Genomic DNA, 16,886 nt, shown 5'->3' with positions numbered 1-16,886 from the left:
CTTTCACAGGTAAAACACAGGTTGGAAAAACACGAGTGGGTTGCCTGGAACGCTACAAAGTCGTAAGTTGTGACTTGAAGCTGTAATTTACGGTTTCAAAAGCCTGCCTGGAACGCAGCATTAGCCAAAACGACCAGATCGCTTACTTCTGCTTTAATTTATAGGCTCCTACAGTATTTGTGTGCAGATAAATGTTAAAAATGCTAAAGACTAAAAATCGAGAGAATCGGCAATATCGTAGAATCGCAATTTAAATCTAATCGCCATCTAAAAAATCGTAGAAGAATCGAATCGGGAGAAAAGCATATCGTCCCAGCCCTACTCCGTTGTGGTGTTTGTTGGTCAGTGTGACTCTGTTGTGGTGTTTGTAGGTCAGTGTGACTCTGTTGTGGTGTTTGGCGCGAGCGGGCGCAGCAGCAGAAATGACAGACGTGGACACAGATGTGTGCAAACAGCTGGAGTTGTGCACTGGTTTTTACTGACAGTTAAATACACTTTGATGAGTTTCAGGCTTCAGATCAACTAAAGAGGCTACAGCCGTCCAGCAGAGGCACAAAGAAGAACAACTCCCTCCTCCCTCCATCCCCCACAATCCTTCACAGCCCATCAGCTGCCTGGGGGGCGGGGTCACGCCTCAGGCTCCGCCCCCTTTTCACAACAGTGTCATAACCTGGGCAACGGTGCGTTTACGTGACCTATTACTGATTAGTGACTGTTCGAGGATCAATAACTCCCAACTGACTGGATTTACGTCACCGACCAGAGGGGGGGGGGGGGCGGAGCCTGAGGCGTGACACAGCTTGCATCATTCTGCAACAACCAATCAGCTCGCTGCTGGGCTGCTGATAACTCTGACGCATGGATCCACAGACGGCTCGGTCTGAGGATTTATTGATAAGGCATCCGTTCTGAGACAGGAAGTCCTGATCCACCAAGATGCTCCGAAACAAACTTCCTGTTCTAAAAGAGTCTTTTTCTTCAAAATAAAAGCAGGTGGAAACAAAGAATCAACACAGTCGAGAGTTTGTGCTTCAGTCTGTCAGAGTCAGGGTTGATTGATCGACTCAACGGATCAATAATGATCACCAGGTTGTTGTTTTTTTAATATCTTGTTCAGTTGGATTTTAAGTTTATATTTTTTTTGTAATAGATCAGTAGATCCTACGGCTGTTAGTGCGTCTCTCAGATCGTTCCCCCTGGTCCGAGGCTCTCCGCTCATTGGTTCCTTCTGAACGTCTGGAACTATAGTAGAGATCAATAGATTTAATCATTGATTAATTGTTTAGTCTAAAAAAACAACAACAAAAAAAGAAAAAACAAAAAGAAAAACAACAACACACGCTGGGGGAACTGAGGGTGTGTTGGTCCGTCTCTAAACCCCCCTCCTCCCCCCCACATTGGTTCCTACTGATCAATGTTTTACAGCTGATCAGTTAACCCCATCTCCATGACGACCAGTTAGCCCGCAGGTTGAGGAACGCTGGACTAATCAATCAAATCAAATCAATCAATCAATCCGATATTAGTTTAAATTTAGAAATAAAGCGTGACAGGAGGTCTGGGTCTGGGTCCCCCCCCCCTTCACTTGATAACTAGTTGATCACTGATCAATGAGCCTGATCAGCTGACAGACTGGGGCACAGACAGGTGAGATGATGTCATCAGCAGCTGGACCACACCTGGACTCGGGACTCGGGACCTCGGGACTCAGGACGGGCTCAGTGAGGTCGTCGTCTGCTGCTGCTCGGCTGCTCTGCAGTCCCAGTCTGTAGCTGGACTCTGTGGGGGGGGGCAGTCTGTCTGTGGTGGCGGTGGTAGGGGGGTGGGGGGAGTGGGAGGGGGAGGAGGAGGAGGGGGGGGCTGCGATGGCCCCGCCTCCAAGAGCTCCGCCTCCGAGGGCCCAACCTGCAGCCCTCTGATTGGTTGTTGGCTGTCGGCTCCCGATGTGGTTTTAATTTCTACTGAAAGGACATTTGGGTCTTCACCTCCTCCTCCTCCTCCTGCTCCTGCTCCTCCTGCTCCTCCTCCTGCTCCTCCTCCTCCTCCCATCCAGAACTCGGCCACCACACTGATTTCTCCCTGACCACCTGCAGCTGCTGCTCCGCCCGCTCCGCTGATGGCGAGCGGATCAACGGCGGCGGCGGCGGCGGTGGGGCGCTGGCCCGAGGACGATAGCGACTCTGCGATGATGGCGGCCGTCTGAGCGACCCAGTTCAGCTCCGCCCTCATCTCCCCTGCTGCAGAGGAGGAGGAGGAGGAGGAGGAGGGCTGGGCGTCGGCCTGAGGCTCGGTGGCGCCGGCCGGTCCGGGTTGTTGGGGGGAGGTGGAGGTGTTGGGGGGGGGTCTAGGTCCGGGTCCAGCGGCTCCAGCAGCAGCAGCAGCGGCGGCGGCGGCAGCAGCAGCAGCAGCAGCGGCGGCAGCGGTGTGGTTGTTGTTGAGGTTGTCCTGCAGCGCCGTCTGGTTGGCCTGACCCGCCTGCTGGTTCTGCAGCAACATCTCCTGGATCCGGATCTGCTGCAGGATCGCAGGGAGCTCGTAGTGGTGGAAGAAGTAGATCATGGAGTGCTGGGGGGAAGAGGAGGGGGCAGGAAGTTAGTTCACCTGATTATAAATAAAACTTCTGCTCCAGGACCAGTCTGTACTACGACCATGTTTCCATCCACACGTTTTTATTCGCATTAAAACAGTATCGAATTAAAAATGCCTCATGGAAACAGTAAAACTTATGACGGAGTATTAGGGCCACATTGCGGGGGACAAAAAAAACACAGACTTTGAGAATAAAGTCATAGTTTACAAGAAAAAAGTCATAATTTAGCAAGAAAAAAGTCATACATTAGCAAGAAAAAGTCATAGATTAGCAAGAAAAAAGTCATACATTAGCAAAAAAAGTCATACATTAGCAAGAAAAAGTCATAGTTTTGCGAAAAAAAAAGTCATAATTTAGCAAGAAAAAAGTCAGTTTAGCAAGAAAAAAAGTCGCAATTTAGCAAGAAAAAAGTCATAGTTTAGCAAGAAAAAAGTCATACATTAGCAAAAAAAGTCATACATTAGCAAGAAAAAGTCATAGTTTTGCAAGATAAAAAGTCACAGATTAGCGAGAAAAATTTTGTAATTTAGCAAGAAAAAAGTCATAGTTAAGTAAGAAAAAAATCATAGTTTAGTAAGAAAAAAGTCATAGTTTAGCAAGAAAAAGGTCATAATTTAGCAAGAAAAAAGTCATAGTTTAGTAAGAAAAAAGTCATAGTTTTGCGAGAAAAAAGGCATAATTTAGTAGGAATAAAGTTATAGTTTAGCAAGAAAAAAAGTTATAGTTTTACGACCAAAAAGTCAGTTTTATGAGAATAAAGTCATAGTTTACGAGGAAAAGTTTTGTGAGAAAAGTAATAGTTTTGCAAGAATAAAGTCATGATATTACGAGAATTAAGTAATAGTCTTGCGAGAATAAAGTAATAGTTGTACGAAAATAAAGTCATAATATTACGAGAATAAAAGTTATTACGCACAGTTTTTTATTCGATTTAAAGTTCTTAGATAATTCGATCATCAAGTGAATGGAAACATGGTTAGTGACTGTACTGGTCCAGATGATGATGATGATGTGTCTCGCTGATAACGGAGCTTTTATTTTGAAGGTTGCGACTGACCTGGATGAAGAGCCAGGAGGTGACGAGCGCCAGGCTGCTGTACTGGCCGTTGAAGCGGTAGTGGTAGGCGTAGAAGGCGAAGTGGTAGAGATAGAAGAACCTGAGACACAGGAAGGAGAAGCACAGAGAACGGTTGTTAGAGCTGCAGAGAGGAACTTCTTCATGTCCGTCACTAAATTTACTTTTGGGATCAATAAAGTGTGTAGGTATGGAAGTATTTGAATTGAGACACAGCACAAGTCAACAACACGTGTTTGTCACCTCAGCCAGTGGCGTTTGCTGGTGTTGGTGTGGCAGCAGATGGCGTCGTACTGATCGGCCAACCAGACGATGAGGATGATGTAGAACGCCGTGGTCGTGTCGTTGAAGAACTCCGACATGATGGCCTCCATACCTGCAGACAGGAAGTGACATACTGACATACCAACCGCTCCTTTTGCACGAGTATTGTATATATTTTTTATTGTTTTAGACATTGTAGGATATATTTTATTTTATAAAGCGGAAAGGTGAAATCCGGCAATCTGATTGGTTGTTAACCGTGGTATAATGAGCATATACCACGGCTACTATTCTAAAGCCTTATCACAGCGTAGGCTATCACTCCGCCTCAGGCACATATGACTGGTATGAATGGAAGTTGTTGTCACGTATCCATGACAATGGACTGTTGCAGTCCGTAGCCCAAGACAGTTGATGTTTTTACGATGTTAAAAAACGGACTAAAGTAGTTGAATTGACATGTTTAAGGTTAACTTTCACCTCCAGAGGGTTAACAATGGTAGAGGACTGAGCAGTGACAGAGGAAAAGACCAGATGCAGAGCTACTTGGAGCTAAAGTCTGGAGAGGTGGGACTATTTTTTTTCACAGTGGGGCTATTTTATTGGATAATATGTATTTCTGATTGAATAAAACTACATGAAATTGATTGCGTATCCCTCTTTCATATTGTCATTATTGGTAACCGTTTTATAAAAGCAATATATCACGACAGGCCGTGGTATACGCTCATTATAACACTCTAAGGGGGTTGTCGTCCCTCTGCGGCCGTGGTATAATGAGCATATATTACGGCCTGTCGTGATATATTGCTTACATATATTTCTTTTCTTTTTTTTTAAAGTATATATTTTTTGGCTTTTCATGCCTTTATTCGATAGGACAGTTGAGAGTGTGACAGGAAATGGGAGGCAGAGATGGGGGGAATGACATGCAGGATAGGGCCGTCCGACGCGGGATTCGAACCGGGGCCGCCTGCAGCGAGGACTATAGCCTCAACACATGGGGCGGGTGCTCTACCAACTGAGCTAAACTCCGCCCCTGCTTACATATATTTCTGTCTTATTCTTAGGCATTGTTTCTCTTTGCATTTTATTTCCTTTTGGAGCAACCTGGCATAAGAATTTCCTTCGGGATAAATAAAGTTCTATCTAATCTAATCTAATCTAATCACGTCAAGTCAATGCAGGTCAATTTGAACCAATTAATTAATTATTTAATCATTCAATTAGGTGGTGGAACTCATCAGAGCTGATCCACACTGAGACTGTCGCACAAAACCAGGGGAGCGGATTAAGCCGAGATTTTCCGGGTTATCCTGGAGTTCTGGTTTTGTGTTAATAACTTCCTAGACTCTGGACTCTTCAGGTTCTGGTTCTGGGGTGTGAACTTACCGACGAGGGCGAGGATGACGGTGAGCAGAGGGGCTGCTGGGAAGGCGATGGTCATGTTCATCTCCAACATCTGGAGCAGATCCACTAAAAAAAAAACAGAAACCAGATCAACACCAAGTGGATCCTCCAGGTCCAGTTATGTAACACCCTGAACTATACGAGTTTATTCACTTTAGTTATTTATTTATTACCTTTAAATGTATTAAAAATCAAATATTTTAAGATCTTTCTAACAAGTACCTGGACACTTTAAAATGTTTTATCGTATTTTGTATCTGTATCATTTTATGTATCAGGTTTTCCTTTGTATTTTAGATTGTTGGTGTGTGTCTGTTGTGTAATCTATTACATGTTGGGACTGCAGATGGAAAGTAGCAGCTGTAGATGAATCCGGTGCAACCATTTCCTCATTTCTTGCAGATGATTAATGTCATTGCACACACTGTTTTTGAATCTTTGCGTATTTTTCGGGGAGGTATTTTGTATAAGCCCATGTAGAGTTTTTAACCTCTCCTGCACTTACTATTGTTGTTTCATTTCTGTTTTTGTAACTGTCCTCGATTTTTATGGTGAAAATAAATCAAACTAAAACACTGTCCCTTCATAAACTAAATAAATATTTAAGCTTCTATCCAGACCAGGAAGACTGGACTGAGTTATGTGATAGTGTTTGAGAGGAGACCAACCGATGAAGACGAAGATCTGGTGGTGAGAATATCTGAGCAGCATCGACACAGAGAGAGTCTGAAACCACGAGACACAAAACAGCAGATCAGTAATCAATAATAATAATAATAATAATGATAATAAGACAATAATAATCATCACAGTGTGGGATCAGGTTCTGACTCCCTGACTTACGAATATGACCATGATGACGAAGGCGGCCAGGTACGAGGTTCTGGCCATCCACATGCTGACGAAGCGGTAGTGTTCCCCAGAGACCACGTTCCTCAGAAACCCTGCACACAAACACAGATAAGAGGGACGTCTTGTTATTAAACTTTTTATTTGAAGAAAAAATAGAGTTGTACTTGTTTCTCTTAATGTTGTATACATAGTAGTAGTAGTAGTAGTTTTTATTTGTCCCCGTAGGGAAATTGAGTTGCAGTAGATCACACTCTTGACATTTCATCTAAAAAAAACAACACAGATAAAAACAGCACAGTACAACTTTCACACATATCAAGTCTTATCATTAAACTACATAATAAAAGAACAATAGATAAGTAAATAAAAAAGAAAGGAAAAGAAAGAAAAATTTCAAAAGCACCTACACTCTCTCCTATACAGGTTCACTTGTAGCTGAACCGATGCAACTTTAGACTTCGAAAAATGAGAAATAAATCTTTACTTTTATCCCAGTTGGTCAAAACTCAGTTGGATTGGATCAGTCTGATCCAGATACAAACGTTTCGAATAATCAGAGGTTAATTATATTTACTTTTAAAAACAGGTGCAAAATAGAAATCAATACACTACATTATAAATGTTGTTAAACTGCTGGGATCAGAATAATCCTGATGTTTTGGATCAAAGTTTTCCTGATCCGACTAAAAAGTTCTGAACGACACAAACTGAAGGTTTGATCCAGATTAAAACCAAGACAGGATCTGGACTGGACTCAGAATCCGTTTTTAGTTTGGATACTACTAAACTTTTAAGATTTGATCTGATCAATGATCCAGGGTCGGGTCCGTTTACCTTTGTTCTCCTCGTTCTCAGCCAGAGCCTTCACGCTGGACATCAGGATGTCGTCGTAGCCCAGGAACTCATCCAGCAGGAAACGACTGAAGCCGTCGCCGAAACACTCGTCCTTCGTCGGATCTGAAAGGTTAGAAAACAGGTGGAAGTCATGTGACTGTGTGTCAGGGGTGTGTGTGTGTCAGTGTGTGTGTGTGTGTGTGTGTGTGTGTGCTGACCCAGAGTGACGACCATGATGGGGATGTTGAGTCTCTGCCTGGTGCTCTGAGACAGACGCAGGAAGCCGTACTCCAGAGAATACTCCACGATGTATTCCTCCTGAGGCCACACTGAGGACACACACACATCACAGCATCGATCGATCAGGTAAGATGTCACAGGGATAATCAATAACTAATCAGCAGCTTTTATTTCTTTTTCTTTTTTACATGAAATATACAAACAAAGAACATGAGGTCATCCTGGGTGTTGCAGTTAAAATCACAATATATTTTCCCACATACATCATGGTATAATGTCATATTACTCAAAGTGAAAACACAAGCGTTCAGGTATACACAGGAATCGTGAAGTTAATTCTAATACCTTTTTAAGACTTTTTCAAGACCTTCTCAACATTTTTTAATACCTCACCACCACTTCAAGCTGTAACCATTTACATCAGTGACACTTTTAACTGAACAGTTTTAGTTTTTGTGATAAAGACTATAGACCACTATGATACAACAGAATTCAAAAAAAGCTGGGATAATAAATCAAAGGCAAACTTTATAAAAAAAAAAACATTGCTCAACTCTTAAAAAAACAAAAACAACAATCTTCTTTTCTTTTTCATGAACCGGTTCATCTTTGTTTTTTAATAAAACAAATAAATTCACACACTTCCGCAATGTTTTTTTACAACTCAAACTCTTGGACAGCTAATTCAGAAAAAATACCTTCAATATTTAAGACTTTATAAAGTCGTGAAAAGACTTTTTAATACTTTTTAAGGGTCTTAATTTTCCCAAAATTGATTTTTCACCTTTTAATACTTTTCAAGACCCCGCGGATACCCTGACATAGCTTTGCCAAAAGTATCTTCAGTAAGTATTTATCCTTATGTAGGACTGTTTCAGGTATTTTGCCAAGATATAAACTTGCAAAAGCGTAATCCAACTCTACCCCCATTATTTTATTTCCCTCAGTTGCCACCTCCCGCCAGTATGACTGGATTTTGGGACAGGCCCAAAAGACTTGGCAGTCAGTACGTTTACAGTCACAGCTCCTTGTCCCAGTTCACATGCAACAGGGAAAATCTAATATCTGACGTTGTGCTCCTCCTCAACACCAGATGGCGATATGCGTCGTTTCAGCAGGTTAATACAGACTCCTGTCCAGTTGACTTTTCTGTCACCGAGTAAAAACGGGATATAAATACAATACAGTTCCCGACTGGACGCGTCGGTCCGGACTGAAAATATACAAATGACTCGGGTCGGTTCGGTCCACAGGCTTCCTCCCTTTTTTTTTTTTTAATAAAACAAATCTTCTCGCTGGTTGCACTGTTTGAAATGCTCTGAATCGGCGCTGAGTGACGCCACTTTTTTTCCCCCTTTCTTTTCTTTGCCAGGTTCAGGTCGACGCCTGTGCTTCACTTTGTGCCGACTCTACTGTTGTGAAGCACATTGTCCAGTTTAACTCCAATTAAGGCGTTTACACATGCAGAACAGAAGAAAATCGATTTCTAATCACATTATCTGGGTGTTTAAGTCGAATTTAGAGAAGTCTGGTGTTAGTCGGACTAATGCTTTTACATGCACTTCAGTTGTCCAGTTATAGTCCAACAGTGTGCCTGTTTGCAGTGCTGTATTTTTTGGAAGTGATAAAAAATCTCACAACTTTTCTTGCAGCCGAACTCTCTCAACGATCCTCAGTTTGCATTGGTCGCTCACTTGTGTCTCACATATTTCCATCCCCATTTATATTGGACGGGTATCGTAGAGTGACTTTTAGAGGCTTGTGTACTTCCATATGTTCTGGAGACCAACTTTTTATTGTCTTCTTTTTTTTTGTATGCACATTGAAATACAGAAACCAAGTTGTATTCTTTTTCTTTTCTAATCCAAATGTGTCTGAAATTTACTGTTTGAGGTGAGAGAACAGACCGTCTCATCGCCTCATCGTCTCTTACCTTTAGTGGTGTGAGCGAAGGAGACGTCCTGGCTGTCGTTGACTCCTCCTCCTCCTCCTGATGCTCCGCCCACTCCTGCTCCTCCTCCAACCAGAGAAGGCTTCAGACGAGGCTCCATGTCCAGCTCGAACTGTGGAGACGAGACACACGGGTGAGCACAGGAGGAGCCGGATCAGAAGCTCCAGTTGTTCTAACGGTTTAATCTGGATCTAAATGATCTGGATTGTTATTAAATCCCTCGTTTTTCCATCAGGGATCAATAATCCATCTTTACTTTTATCCCAGTTGTTCAAAGCTCAGGTGGATTGGATCAGTCTGATCCAGATATAAACTTTTCAGCATTACCAAATCTGGATAATGAGTGTTAATGTCACCCATTGGTTTGGGGTGGTCTGTTTTGTGCCTCTACTACGGGGGTTTGAACTGCGCCATCTTGGATTTTAGGTGGAGTCTACTTGCCATATTTGGAGAGGTGCGGCGGTTAGCCGGCCGAGAACCCGCCCACTGAACTCGAAGCAACCAATTAACGGCCGGTAAACTCTCTGTGAACCTGTCACTCAACGTAATTTATGCACGAATTTGAAGCCTAAACAATACTAAAACAGTTGTGGTACAAAAACTGTGTTCACGGAGGTGGAAACTATCGGTAGAGACGAAAAAAATAAAATGTACCAGGCTGTAAATATGTTTTTTTAAGCTGTAAAGTCGGCTATTTTAACATGGGGCTCAATTGGAGTTGCTCCCTTCTGGAGCCAGCCCCCAGAGGCCGGACGGGAACTGCAGCTTTTTGAACGCAGAAGTGGTCTTCACTTGGAGAACCCACAACTCCCCCCTTGGACCAAACCCAGATAAGTATTAAGATAAATATATTTCCATACAATAGTTTACATTTTCCATACTTTTCCAGACCTGGAAATGTATAAAATCAAATTCCATACTTTCCATACTTGCGTAGGAACGCTGTAAAAAGTTCTCAACAACACAAACTGAGGTTTTGATCCAGATTAAAACAGTTTTGGGTCCTGGTTGCGACTGACCTGCACCGAGCTGTTGTCGAACATCTCCAGCGTCATCTCCTCCTCCTCCTCTTCCTCCTGCAGCGCTGCCAGACTCAGCCCCACCCCTCCTCCTCCTCCTCCTCCTCCTCCCTCCTCGGCGTCCAGCTCCTCCTGCAGCGCCGCCGAGTCGTAGTACTGCAGGAAGACCGGCGCTCGGCTCGAGTTCCTCTGGATCTCCACGCGGAGGATCCCGTCCCGCGGCCAGCGCTCCCTCACCGCCTCCAGACAGTTGATGGGCGAGCGGGAGAAGGCGATGTGGATGTAGGCGAGGATGAAGAGGACGAAGAGCGCCTGAGGAGAAGATCGTGATCAGCAATTGTTCGGTTAAAGGAATTCTCTAGGATGAGTTTACCACAAGTGGTGTCTACTTGTTCTGTTATTGGTCAGTATAGCCTAAACATTAACTTAATATTTTCGGTATTTAAACTGTTCGCTACACTAAAATGTGAATTTAAAACATTATAGTTTCTGCATTTATCAAAGTATTTATCAGTAATACAGTGAAAATTAGAGGAAATGTGAAATTTTACTTTGCAAGTCGATTTCGGTGTGTGCACCCCTAAATTTTCTGTGTGCGTTCCTAAAATTTTAAGTTAGGGGCCACTGTGCTCCTAGTAAAAAAAAGTTAGTCTGGAGCCCTGCGTGGCGATGCAGGGACAGACAGAACTACTGCAGGACAGGAGACAGTAAAAAGAAAATCTAAACATTCATTCTGTTGGAGCTGAAATATTAGAAACTAGACCCCCAGGTTGAATTTGACTGGAATTGTCCTTTAAGTTAAAGGGATAGTATCATTTTTTTTAAAAGTGGGGTTGTATGATCTCCAAATAGCCCCTAAGTACTTTAATTGCAGTAGAAGACTCTCTGCACTCCTCCCGTTAGCAACGCCAGCCCATAATAGCCCTGCCCAGAGATTTACAACATACAGTGTTGTGAACAGACCCAAAGAAACGGCCTATTTTCGCGGCCTCAAAGAGGTTTTACCTGAAAAAAAATACACAGTTCCATTGTTCACTATAATATAATTTTTTCCAGCCCTTCAAAGAGCAGGAAAAACACAGTTTTTATTTGGACCTAACCAACTCACGTATCCCTCCGCCCAGGGTTAGCGCCCGCCGATCAGCAGTTGGTTAGCTCCAAATAAAAACTGTGTTTTTCCTGCACTTTGAAGGGCTGGAAAAAATTATATTATAGAGAACAATGGAACAGTGTATTTTTTTTCAGGTAAAACCTCTTTTAGGTCACAAAAATAGGCCGTTTCTTTGGGTCCATTCACAACACTGCATGTTTTAAATCTCTGGGCAGGGCTATTATGGGCTGGCGTTGCTAACGGGAGGAGTGCAGAGAGTCTTCTACTGCAATTAAAGTACTTAGGGGCTATTTGTAGATCATACAACCCCACTTTAAAAAAAAATGCTATTATCCCTTTAAAAACTGTGGCTCAGAGGCCTGAGGTGGACTTGGACCTGGTCCTGGTCCTGACTGACCCCTGGAGGACTCAGCAGGTCTTGACGTGGACCCGCTGGTCCCGGTCCGGACCGACTCACCTTGAGCAGGACGAAGAACTCGAAGACTCTCCTGAAGGACGGCGGGAAGAGTCGGGCGTAGGTGACGGCCATCTTGAAGAAGAGGGCGTGGAAGAGCCGGTCTCGGACGTTGATGAGCGGGTTCTGGTTCATGTTGGGGTTTCGGATCCTGTTGGGTCCCACGTTGTTGTTGTTGTTGTTGACGGGGACATTGTTGTTGTTGTTGGCCTGGTTCTCAGACATGGTCTCTTCTGGATCGGGATCGTTGTCGTGCTCGGTGAAGTCAGAGGAGCTGGTCCTGGGTCAGCATGGTACAGAGGAAACTCTGAGCCCAGATCAGAGGAGAGTCTGGATCGCTGACGAGGACGACGGAGCTTCACACCTGAAACATACACACACACTCTTCTCTGAATCAAGTTTGTCTACGAAACACATCAAACTGTCCCATTCATCCTGTTCTTTTCCACAGTTGTACTTTATTTTCTTGTGGCAGAGTCGCCACCGACCTGTTTTAAGGTTTTAAATGCATAAAAGTACCACATAAATCTGTTTGTTGCATCAAGGTTTTTTGACTTTGACAGGAACCATTATTTAAACTGAATAAAACAAAACAAAAATTCACAAGTTTCTAAAATGCTCTGGTTAAAATGTGTTGTTAGGGTTATAATGATAAGAACATAATGAGAGTTAAAAGTGCAAAAACCAACGTTTTCATGGATAAGGAGCCTAACAACGTAACCAAGAGATGAGAAACAAATGGGATGATAAATAATTGTTTTTAGCGTGTTTCACAGCTGATTTAAGACTCCGGTCCAAACCGACCCTACACAAGAGATGGAGGCAGAAAGCTGACACAAGATGAAGGCTAAAGATGTCCAGTCTGTGGCTCTTTAACTTATCTATGAAATAATCTCTTACATGCTTAGAAATTATGACCAATTTTTTTTTTCTAGAATTGTTTTTGAGAAATTTTGAAATTTTAAACTTTTTTTTTTCTTCTTTTGAAATTTCTTTTGTCTCAGAACAAATATTTGTGTGTTTCTGGTGTTTGCTTCATAATTTTGTCCAGTGGGGGTCCGTGGTCTAATTTGTGTCAATTAAGGGTCGTTGATGTAAAAGAGTTTTATTATCACCTCCTTTATTATCACCTTTATGTAGGCCTATTCTTTGGAGCTGTTTCTGGTGTGTGGACCTTGCGTTTTGCCAACCCTGACAATGAAAACGTCAACAGAGCGTCCTCTGCTGAAATCAGCTGATCTCAGACATGATGTCATCGTTACTACAAATGTCATGTCATGAGTTAATCAACAGTCAGGACTACGCTAGTTTAAAAGCAGCTGCAACGTGTTTGAACACAGTCAGTCACACATTAGTACCAGGAGTCTTTTTTTTAATCAACACAGAGTTTCATCTTCTGGAATTTTTTGATCAAATAACTCCATTTTCTTCTTGATCAAGAATTTCATCATAATGAACCTCTAACTCCGTCTGCAACTCTCACACGTTATTATTATCATTAACGTGCTGTTATTAATCAACCTGAATCTGTTAGTTGTTATTTTTTTCTCTGTAATGATTAGTTTAGGTAATGTTAACGTGTTCAAGACCAAGAGTTCAGTAATGTCGTCGTCTGTAATCTGTAATTACCTGCAAGATGGACCATCCTGCACTTCCATTTGTCATTTTTTGCACAATTCACACATTTCTAGTGTTTTTCTCATCCCAGTTGTAATCTATTTATCATTATTAATGTCCAACGGTTCCATTTTTGTATGCAAACAAACTGCACATATTGCTGCTTTACACGCCCATACACAACTGTGCAATACTTCCTTATGCCTTACGACTAACAACATTGTATACAATTGTATTCTATTCTTGTAAATATATACACTAGTGCCCGTGCAAAAAAAAAAGTCACACACACTAATATTTCGTTGGACCGCCTGTAGCTTTGATTACGGCACGTTTTTGCTGTGGCATCGACATTAATTTCCATCCAGAGTTGCATTAATTTTTTTAAATATTCTCAATGGGGTTCAGGTCTGGACTCTGTGGTCACATTGGACCACGTTTCTTCCTTGAAGATGATGCTTCCCCACTCTCCTTCCAGTCTTTAATGCGTTGGACAGTTCTTAACTCAATTTTAGTCTCAGCAATCTCATTGGATGTTTTTATTTGCTTGATGCCAATAATGTGACCCTTCTGAAACAGATTAACATCTTTTCCACCACAACGACCACAGGATGCATCTTCTGACATGGTGGATCTCAAACCTTTTTACATCAAGGACCCTAAAATGACACAAAATAGATCACGGACCCCCACTGGACAAAATTTTTTAAACAAAATATTTTTTTTTACGAAATAAATGTACATTCAAATTAGGGCCTTTGGTGTGAATCTTTGGAAACATTTTAGTGACATTTCTGGGAATAAAGTGGTAACAATATCTCCCAAAAAAGAAGTTTAAAATTTCTAGAAAAAAAGGGGTAAAATCTCGAGGAAAAAGTTGGGGACCCCCTTGCACCCCTCTCGAGGACCCCACTTTGAAAACCACTGGTTTAAGAAATGAGACTGCATCAGTTAGGGTTAAATAAGTTGTTGCCAGCTGAAACATAATCATCCATGCAGTTATTATCCAATGGGAGGCTCTGACCTATTAGCTTAGTTAAATCCAAGTGATGACTTTCTTTTTGGACGGGCAGTGTATATTACTAAAACATTTTGGTATAACTATATGTCTGTCTTACATCGTTTTGATCATATCTCTATATGCTATTCTTCTAATTTTTTACCTTGTATGTTACAAATACTACTATAACAACTAAATTTCCCACTCATGGGATTAATAAACGGTCTTATGTCTTAATTAACGTGTCATTTTGACACAGACAGGTGAGTGTCAGGTGGTTTATTGATTTATTCCTCTGCTGCTGCAGCTGCTGTTGTTGTTGGTTAATATAACCTGAGTTAATAATGATGACGACAGCTTCTAATTATTATGGTTTCTGCCTCCGGCCCCTTGGGTGGATGATGGACCGAGGAGGCCGTGGTGGTCCCGGGGACTGAGTCAGGTAAACACCCCGCTCCCCTCAGCCCCACCCCGACATGGTGGTTCTCAAACGTTTTTACATCAACGACCCCTAAATTGACACAAAATAGATCACGGACCCCCATTGGACCAAATTTTTTTAAACAAACACCAGAAATACACAAATATTTGTTCTGAAACTGAATAATGTTACTTTCAGAGTGGAATTAGGGCCATTGGCGTGAATCTTTGGAAACATTTTAGGGACATTTCTGGGAATAAAGTGGCAACAAAAAAAAAAATCTAGAAAAAAGTGGTAAAATTTCAAGAAAAAGTTGGGGACCCCCTTGTGCCCTCTCAAGGACCCCACTTTGAAAACCACTGGTTTAAGAAGTGAGACTGCATCAGTTTGGGTTAAATGAGTTGTTGCCAGCTGAAACATAATCATCCATGCAGATATTCTCCAATGGGAGGCTCTGACCTATTAGCTTAGTTAACTTTTTATTGGATGGGCAGTGTGTATTAGTGAAACATTTTGGTATAACTATAACGTTATGTCTGTCTTACATCGTTTTGATTATATCTCTATATTTGCTATTCTGCTACTTTTTTTTTTACCTTGTATGTTACAAATACTACTATAACAACTAAATTTCCCACGTTTGGGGTTAATAAACGGTCTAATGCCCTAATAAACGTGTCATTATGACGCAGACAGGTGAGTGTCAGGTGGTTTATTGATTTATTCCTCTGCTGCTGCAGCTGTTGTTGTTGTTGGTTATTATAACCTGAGTTTTAATGATGACGACAGCTTCTAACTATTATGTTTTCTGCCTGCGGCCCCTCGGGTGGATGATGGAGCAGCCAGGGAGGCCGCGGTGTGTCAGGTAAACACCCCGCTCCCCTCAGCCCCACCCCGGCCTCACAGCACCGCCACCACCGCTGTAGCAGCTCCACGGTCCCCGGCGGCTCTCACCTGTTCACTGGCTCCGCTGCAGGTGTGTGTCCATGCTGCTGCTAACGCCACGTCCTCTCTGTTGCTGTTGCTGCTGTCGTTGTCGTCGTTTTCATCACAACCAGCGAACTAATTAACAAACAAAACAAACAGACGCTGCTGAACCGAGCGGAGCGGCTAACAGCAGTTAGCACCGTTAGCACCGTTAGCCTAGCGGAGCTCCAGGGGCTAGCGGCTAGGCTAACGGAGGCTAGCAGCAGCCGCTAACGAGGGAACTCTTTTCATTTTTCACCGAGACTCTCAGACTCGTTCAACAGCTTCGTCTCTGTTCTGGAGGTTAACGATGAGCTGACACCAGCTGACAACCCGTTAACGGGAGCTAATGAGGAGCTAACAGCCGCTAACGGGAGGAGACTGACGGCTGCTGTTATGAGACGGAACACACAATCACACCGGAAGTACGGAGCAACGGGTGGGACGCGGTTCTCCCTCAGTTTAGTCTGACAGGTGTCGAATATAATATGCTTTATAACAAATCTTATGCTTCTGATGGGTAAACTTCTCATTCATATAACGAAGTTTTCCAAGTCCCTTAAAAACTTTGATATCTTTAAAGTGGAATTACATTTTTAGATAACCATTTTAGAGCTAATGTCAAACAAGAAAAGTGAAAGCACATTGTTGTACTGTTGCAAAAACTCCAAAGCTTTAAAGACTTTAGCCTTATGTAATGAATTTGATTTATTTTAATTTATTTATTTCCACTCTGTTGCTCTCTTTATTTGATTCATGCACTATTGTCATTATTATGTTGTTTTTTTTTCTTTGTTTTGCTATTTTTCCCAAAGTGCATTACCTCGAGCATTCCGTGTTCGTATTGACAGTTGCCTTGTACACTACTTTGTGTAAATACAGTTTATTAAAAAAAAAAAGGTGTCGAGACCAGGAGAATTTAATTTTTTATATAGACACCTTGTCATTGATACTAAACAAGAAAAGTAAGCGCACACTATTATACTTGAAGTCATTTTGACTTACCCCAGAATAAGAAGTGCCGTATCTATTTATTTTACTTTATTTACATTTCAAATTACATATATAATTTATTATTATGT

General features: G+C 42.3%; 1 protein-coding gene and 1 long non-coding RNA gene across 2 annotated transcripts; one reads left to right on the top strand and one right to left on the bottom strand.

The window, feature by feature from the left end:
• Positions 1 to 490: 490 nt before the first annotated feature.
• On the top strand, positions 491 to 1,007 carry LOC146989268 (uncharacterized). Its single transcript, XR_015035746.1, has 2 exons — positions 491 to 638; positions 800 to 1,007. It is a non-coding gene; the product is annotated as an uncharacterized LOC146989268 (long non-coding RNA).
• A 561-nt stretch (positions 1,008 to 1,568) lies between these two features.
• Positions 1,569 to 16,153, bottom strand: tmem259 (transmembrane protein 259). Its single transcript, XM_085775211.1, has 13 exons — positions 15,793 to 16,153; positions 11,804 to 12,164; positions 10,236 to 10,547; positions 9,199 to 9,328; positions 7,244 to 7,354; positions 7,026 to 7,148; positions 6,183 to 6,283; positions 6,008 to 6,065; positions 5,322 to 5,405; positions 3,909 to 4,041; positions 3,648 to 3,747; positions 1,854 to 2,565; positions 1,569 to 1,811 (listed from the first exon to the last, which is right to left on the bottom strand). Exons 2-13 carry the CDS (start codon positions 12,023 to 12,025, stop codon positions 1,708 to 1,710), a joined length of 2,190 nt encoding a protein of 729 aa, XP_085631337.1. The 5' UTR covers positions 12,026 to 12,164; positions 15,793 to 16,153; the 3' UTR covers positions 1,569 to 1,707.
• Between the last annotated feature and the right edge of the window lie 733 nt (positions 16,154 to 16,886).

This window comes from Trachurus japonicus, chromosome 4 (genome assembly GCF_045865225.1).
Source record: "Trachurus japonicus isolate A0001 chromosome 4, Traja_1.0".
NCBI lineage: Eukaryota > Metazoa > Chordata > Actinopteri > Carangiformes > Carangidae > Trachurus > Trachurus japonicus.
Note: the sequence above shows the minus strand (reverse complement) of the source record. Positions and strands in the feature narration are given on the sequence as shown.

Coding starts and splice junctions, on each gene's coding strand:
- tmem259 (XM_085775211.1), bottom strand. CDS start 12,025: ATGTCTGAGAACCAGGCCAACAACAACAACAATGTCCCCGTCAACAAC. Junction 10,548..11,803: donor AGTTCTTCGTCCTGCTCAAG/GTGAGTCGGTCC, acceptor TCTTCTCCTCAG/GCGCTCTTCGTCCTCTTCAT. Junction 6,284..7,025: donor TGAGAACGAGGAGAACAAAG/GTAAACGGACCC, acceptor GTTTGTGTGCAG/GGTTTCTGAGGAACGTGGTC.